Consider the following 7,457-nt stretch of genomic DNA (forward strand, 5'->3'; position numbering starts at 1 on the left):
GTGGCGGCCGCCGGAGCGAGAGCGGGATCCGGGCGCTGACAGGTCCGGGGCCCCGCGCCCCGCGCCGCGACCATGTGGCTGCGGCTGTTCTTCCTGCTGCTGTACTTCCTGGTGCTGTTCGTGCTGGCCCGCGTCTTCGAGGCCGTGGTGTGGTACGAGACCGGCTTCCTGGCCACGCAGCTCGTGGACCCGGTGACCCTGAGCTTCAAGAAGCTCAAGACGATCCTGGAGGGCCGCGGGCTGGGCTACTCGGGGCTGCCCGACAAGAAGGATGTGCGGGAGCTGGTGGAGAAGTCAGGTGAGGGCCCTGGGACCCCCCCGGGACGGGGTCGTCTCTCTCGGGGGGTTCACCCTCTTTATTTTCCCCGCCGGGTCTCACGATGCACACTTCCCATCAACTTCCCATTTTAGGCGTCGAAATCGGGGCTGCGTGAGTTCGGCCGGCGGGGCAGTTACGCTTTCCCCACTGTAGGTTTCCGGACGCCGGCGGGGCTGGGTCTCCGGGCAAGTCACCGCCTTGGCGCGTAAAGCGACTTCCGAGCGGCGCGTGAGTCTGTCACGCGCTTCCTCGGCGGTCCGAATGGGTGGGGTGAAGCGCTCGAGGCTGGCGCAGAAGCAGTCGAACGGCGATGTCGCACGTGTGTACGCAGCATGTCGAGAGAAGAGGCCTTCTCCGTTCGTTAGGCTGGTCACTAAGTAAAAGATTTGGCTTCGGGGCGGGGGAGTATTTCCAAAGCGGTGGCCCGAGTTGCGACAGGGTGGCTGAGCTAGAAGGGTTGGGTCTTGCTTGCGCGGCAGGATGGATGCTGGCGGTTGTGTTTTCATGACATAGCTTTTCGCCCACCCTGCATCTCTCTCTGGACTCCTGGCACAAAAGGCCTACAAGCGAAGACGACAAGTGACATGTGGAGCATGAGGAGAAAGGAACATTATTGTTTATTATTTTTAAATGCCACTTTGCCCTGAACCGAGCAGCTGGCGGGGTGCCAGAGCGCGTCTTGAGAAAAGGGCGGTGGTTTAACAGAGCAGTACAGGAAGACTGACCCTGAACACAGGGTAGTTCAGAAGGAGGCGTGGAAATGTTTGCCCGAGAGGCTGAGGAAAGAGCGAATGAGGCTGGCACCGTCGAGGGGAGAGGGCGACGTGAGGTGCACAGACCAGTAAGGAGATGCTGCCTTGAACTGGGAGCATGACACTTGGAAGTTAACGGGGCGACCGGGACGTTGAGCCAGAAGAGGAGTTTGGAGGTGGGACTGGTGTGGTCAGTCGCAGATGGGAAAGATCATCTTAACATCTGCTTTTCAAATGGATTGTCAAGGGGATGTTCATGTAAGAAAGGAGGAGATTACTGCAATCAAAATAGGCAAGAAGCGTTGAGCAGAAAGACTTGAATGGATGTACTGATTTACTTAGACCTGATTTTCATATACTTCAACACCAACTCCTTTTCTATGAATAGCTGATACCAGTAGTAATTTGCTTTTTACTATTTATACCCTTTGTTTACTATCTTTTTTACTTCGCTGGCCTGCACTGAGAAACCCCATTGGTCAGGTTCTCTTTTGCTTCCTGTCACTTTCACACTTTGGCGCTCATTCACTTTCATTATGCTGTAATATTTGGGTTGCAAACACTGCAGGAAAATGTTTAACTCCAAACAAACTGTTCAATGACTTTTTTTTTTTCCAAATGTCATGGCAACACTTCTATTATTAATAAGCTTTGTAACATTTTTACATAAATGTTTTTGGCCTCCAAATTATGTGATGGTATGTCTTAATAGCTTCTAAAGTATCAAGAGTTTCTACTTTGATGCTACATTTCTTAAATTCTGTAATAAGTCGTCTTTGGGAAAACATTTTTGAAGGGCAAGTTTCATAGAATAAATGCTATGACATTGTTAGCAATATGGTTTGCAGTCGGACACAATATGTGGAAAGGAAATGAGAGCGAAAGAAACAAGAAATAATTTTACATAAGTTGCCGAAGGAACTCAATTTGTGGTGTTCAGTTTGGAGTTCTTAGGAAATATTTACTGCTTTGTATATAAAAATCAATTTTTATAGTAGAATATTTACCTCAGAGTAGCAGTGTGAAATGGCTTTGGATTATTCCATTGTAAGTAAAATTCTAGTTTTACAAAAATTGAATGGTATTGATTGGAATTCTGAAAAACAGTTTCGATGGACAGGTTTAACAATTTTTGTTTTGAGTGATCTTTTTGTAGACTGTAAAACTAAATTTTCTGTGTAGTAAAGGCTAAATCATTGAAAACAAAATATGTGTCTTCCATTTTAGTTCTCTGAATTTCAGAGAATATCAGCAGGGATTTATAAAGCGGAGAACACATTCAATTGATTTTCAATTGGTCCAGTTATATATATTGACTATGTCTAACCCAAAGAAGACTAAATTTATTCCCAGGTTGATTGACAACTAAAATGCACATACTTTTAGGTATAACTACATGTAAAATAATTTAGAATAAATTTGAAATTGGTTTTTAAGCTGAAATGGTTGAGTTCAGCTTTATAAGATATAATTAACAACATTTTCACTGACTGACAAGAAAATGGTATTGATGCCAGAATATTTTTGATTAACATGAGGTTTACCAACTGCAGTTTAATTGCTTTTTTCCCATCCATTCTTCAGGAGACCTCATGGAAGGAGAGCTTTATTCTGCTCTTAAGGAAGAAGAGGCCTCTGAATCGGTTTCAAGTACGAACTTCAGTGGTGAAATGCACTTCTATGAGCTTGTGGAAGACACAAAAGATGGTATCTGGCTGGTACAGGTACAGAAAATGTTTCCATTTTTTTATCATGGCTGAAATGTGCTTCAGAGGAAAAGCTATTTTTAGAGACCAGTTCACCTGATAACAGAAGTTAGAGTTTAAGAGTGTGAAGAGACTGTTTCTGATTTAGTGTGATAGGGGAAAATAGCCCAGGAAAATGCACCATGGTAATGGGCACTGGAGGGCTAACCTGCACAACTGCAGATAGGATAGGAAGTGACAAAGTTCCTTTGGTCATTAAAACAAAAACCCTTTCTTTCTATTTCTCTTGGTAAACTGTATACTGTAACATATGATCAGGAAATAATACTCCAGTAAATATTTGTTAGGTGTATGGACTGCCCTGGCACACTGTCTGGTGTTGGAAGAATTTCCTGTTGGATGTAAAGCATCTGCCTTATGTAACACCCCCAACAGGCATAATTAATATCCCAGCTCTTACTGAGTTCCCCCTGCTGAACCAAGCTGCTGTGTTCAGGTTCCAAGCACTGGACCCATGTGCTTTTAAGCTTTCCTTGTTCTTGGCAGGTTCCAATGCTAGCTTTCTCTCTTGGGTTTCATTGGCACACTTTCTGCACAGTCTCTTTGCACTTCATAGAAATAGGATCTGGGGGTCTATTTGCCTTAAACCACCAGCACCAAACGGCATACTCCAGAATTTAAGGAGACTTATGAACTTGGCATACTTCAGAGCTCCCGTTCCTTAAGCTCTCTTCTTGCAGATGCTGACTTAGTACTGCTCCATGGACGTGTGCCAGCTGAAGCATGTAACATGGGGATTTTGCACAAGAGGGTCTAAAATTAATTGCTTTTGACTTTAGATGGATCAAAAGATGTGCAGACTCAAATCAAACTATAAAATACCTATCTTCCAGCAGGTGATCCATGGTTTAGCTGCCAGCCTGGACAGAATGGTTTCCTGGTCTGGCTGTCTTCTCTGTCCAGGGTATTTGTAATAGGAGACTATCAAGATTTATTGACCCTCCTTGTTACCCCTGCATTATATCTCCTTGAAATTTCCTTCAAAATGCAAACAGAAGGACAGTGAAGAATGCAGACTAGTCTTGCAATCAAAATAGAGTTGATAATGATAAAAAAAAAAATCTATAAAAATTTGTAATCTCAAATGAACACTCATAAATTGTACATCCATAGATTCTCCACAGAGACACAGCATTTGGAAATTAATTACTTAACCCTGACTAGCCAGGAAACGCGTGCATGCTACTGCATACCCAAAAGCCCACTCCAGAACAGTTTAAGAGAATAATGTAGATGCTCATTGTCAATTTGCATTCTAAATTAAATTGCAACATTATTGAACACATTACTTAATATGTTTAAAAATGTAGCTTGCTTCTTGCTAGGGCTGATCAAACAGTAGCATGTGTTAGAAACCTATCATTCGAGTAATGCTACTGTTTTTTGACTATTTGCCTGGCTATGGAGTTGACACAATAACTGCAAAAAATTGTTCAATAGATTGTTTGAATTGCAGTGGAATTGACTGAATAATTTATTAACTGAATACTATGTGCCCAGCCTTACGAAATAAAAGCAAGAGAGAGAGAGAGTATTTCAGTTTCATTCTTGGCTTCACTTGATTCATTGATGCATCAGTTCCAGAATTATTGTTTCTTCTCATACTTCCCCCCCTGCCCCCCAGGTCCTCCTTATCTTCTACCCAGCAAGGTGTTCTCTACTTTCCTGGAAGTATTTTTTCCTCAAGTTTCTTCTTCTTTATCCTGTTTGTTCCTCCAACATTTCTTCATACCATGCTTCTCTCTTCTCATAACTCACCTGATCGATTTCTCCTGCCGTCTTCCTTCAACTGGCCACTCCCAGCCATAAATACACAAGGCTTGGAAATGTTACCAAGCAATTAATTAGCTATAGCACTAAACCTAGACACAGACATAATAAAGCTAGGGACTTCCCTGCCTATGCAAGGGAAAAAATCGCTTCTTTTTCCTTGCCATATCACCACTACCACTTACTGGGGCAGTCTGATAATGGCGGGTCAACGGTGATCTCAGATGGTTGGTTTTGTAGGCATCATGACTGAGGAGCATGTGAAGGAAGATACGGTCTTGTCTCTACAGGTTTTTTTCCTCAGTGAGGCTTTCCTGTGCATGAATTATAGGATGAAAGTGCAAAGGGGTTAGATTCTGCCTGAAGCTTTTGGGTGGCAATGGCTGGTTAACTTGATTGAAAATTCTACCTTGAGAGAATCAAAGAAAAAGGGGAGTATATTCATTATTGTCTTGTACATTCACCCTGTAGGCAGATTTGCTATATTCTGTAGTGTCTGAAAATAAAAATATGAAGAAGCTGATCAAAGTCAATACACAGAGAAATGCCACATGCTTTATGGCTAGGCTCTTTGTTTTTCAGAGTTTATCAAAAAACAAAGCATCCAAGTCGTCTAGTAATCTGTGCATCCAGATAAGCAATCTCTCCTGCCTCAGTGCCACTCTATGAAAAAAGTGCCCAATGCTACTGTAAGAAACTTTCTTGGGGGTCTCACGCAGCAGCATTCCTACCTTGTGCCTCTGCTTCTCGCTTGCTACCTACTTTGGTGGCATTTTGCTTTTGGTAGGTGAGAGGGCCAAGGGGTTATGCATAGAGCTGAGGCCAGTGCTCTTTCCCTTATAGAGTGCTGCATGACATTCCTGCTTTCCCAGACTCCCTGCTACAGGTTTCTAGAACTTCCTTACCTCCGCTGATATACAAATAATTCCAGTATACATATGCTACACCATGGCTGCTTACAGACATAAAAAACCAAAACAAAACAGCACTTTCAGCTCCATGTGCCCTGGCACTGAGGCCAGCGCATGCCCAGAAGAGGCAGAGTGTTGGATCCAGCTCGTCCAACATCTGTATAGATCAGGTGTTTCAGTGGGGTTTTTATGGCACCTTTATCTAATAGCTGATTGCATCAAATTTAGATAAAAGTGCCAAAAAGCCCTGCTGAAGCGCCCGATCTATACAGATGCTGTGGAGCCGGGTCAAACTAATGCACTGCTGCTTCTAGTAAAGTGGGGGGGGGTTCCCCCCCATGTCTATCAGTGGCTTCCAAAAATACAGTAAAGAATCTACATATTGAATTATTCTTCAAATTATGTTGAGTGTCAAACATGTATAAAAGCAAATCATTCTAGTCAGTAGCAGTAAGATCTGGGCCTAGCTACTGCTGTGCCATAAATAGTCAGACAGGCAATCTCATACCAAGTCTCTGACAGTGGCTACTGCTGAATTCTTCTGAGGAAGTTATGAGATTTGCAGCATACTTGTACAGTATGATAATATGGAAATATCGCCATGGCTTCAGTGCATGATTAGCTTACTCCCTGGTAACAAAAGGACCATCGTTTTCATCCTGTGCAGTGCATTGTTGAACCCTTTTATTCATGTAACATGTTGACATTTCTTCTTCTTCTAAGGTGAAGGCATGGCAGGGTGCCACCTTAAAGACTAACTTGTTCAAAGAGACATAAGCTTTCAGAGGCAACAGCCTACTTCATCAGATGTCATGAAGGAACTTGCAGAGAGATGGGGTATTAAATAGAAAGGAGTAAAGTAATTTAATACAAACGACAGGGAAAGAGAAAGGAAAGGATGGGGGCTGGAGAGACTGCCAAGAGAGACAAAGGAGGCTTGAACAGGTCAAAAGGGAAAAGCAAAGCAATTAACCAATTGAGGAATATAAGGGTTATAAAAGCTATCCAGGTATGGGGAAAGAATCCAGAGTCTTTGCTGAGACCATACTGGACACAGTTCAACCTGTGGATAATTTCTTGTTCCATCATTTTGCGTTCAAATTAAATTGACTTTTGACCTGTCCTGTGAAATGAACTGAATTGGCAAATTCTCACCCGCATACTACCTCACCATTTAATTTAAAGGGTTAGAAACTAAGCTCTGTCACTGAAATCAAACAACATTATGTACTGTAAGGCTTCTATCTGTACCAGCTAATGCTGGAAACCTGTCTGATCTGATCTGCTAAAGAGGATAAAGTTTGGTTGCCACCTCGCTGCAGGATCATTTGTGAATTCCTTTGGGCTGTGGGGATTGGCATCACTAGTCTAGTAGGTGGCATTCTTCCAGCTGAGTAAGAACCATAACAGTGTCCCAGCGCATGGTGTCAATAGACACTGCATTGGAAGTGCTGCGTTTTGCCTAAGACACCATACTGAGTTTGACTGTTCAGTTATTGAAGCTCATCTGCCCTCTTCATACATAGTACGTACACTAGCATCTGATGTCCTGGTCAAATTAAAATTAGAGAAACTAAGTCCTAGGGTTCCCTTGGCAGTTGCAGCTGGACTCAGTTTTTCCACATCTTTTTATATGATACACACCCATGGTATGCACTGGATCAGAGGAACATTTTCAACTTGAATATTTTCAGTTTTAGGTATGTAAATATTTCTTGTACTCGCCTATCCCTTCATTTTCCCTAGTGTTTTGTGGTGATGTTACTATTGTATTCCTCGGTTTTTTTCTTTGTTGCTGTTTAAAAGCCTAACAGTAAAATGAACCGTGGAACTGACTAGACACAAGAGGTATCAAAAACAGTAAGGGCAATTCAGCACAGGTAATTTTTTATTTAATGTTATAATAGTTTCATAGTTTCTAGGGTCGGAAGGGACCTGA

The 7,457-nt window shown here is 42.8% G+C and overlaps 1 protein-coding gene across 3 annotated transcripts in view; it reads left to right on the forward strand.

Moving 5' to 3' along the window:
* Window positions 1-6: 6 nt before the first annotated feature.
* The window catches only part of LOC109303872 (charged multivesicular body protein 3), a 51,558-nt gene continuing 44,107 nt past the window's right edge, over window positions 7-7,457 (forward strand). For 2 of the 3 annotated variants that reach the window (XM_019526223.1, XM_019526225.1), the window contains exons 1-2: window positions 7-298; window positions 2,656-2,795. In XM_019526223.1, coding sequence (XP_019381768.1) covers window positions 73-298; window positions 2,656-2,795 — 366 coding nt within the window. In that variant the 5' untranslated portion in view covers window positions 7-72. The remainder of the gene's footprint in view (window positions 299-2,655; window positions 2,796-7,457) is intronic. The other variant, XM_019526226.1, reaches the window with a different exon arrangement.

This window comes from Gavialis gangeticus, unplaced genomic scaffold, assembly GCF_001723915.1.
Source record: "Gavialis gangeticus isolate Ggan-Ray unplaced genomic scaffold, GavGan_comp1, whole genome shotgun sequence".
Taxonomy (NCBI): domain Eukaryota; kingdom Metazoa; phylum Chordata; order Crocodylia; family Gavialidae; genus Gavialis; species Gavialis gangeticus.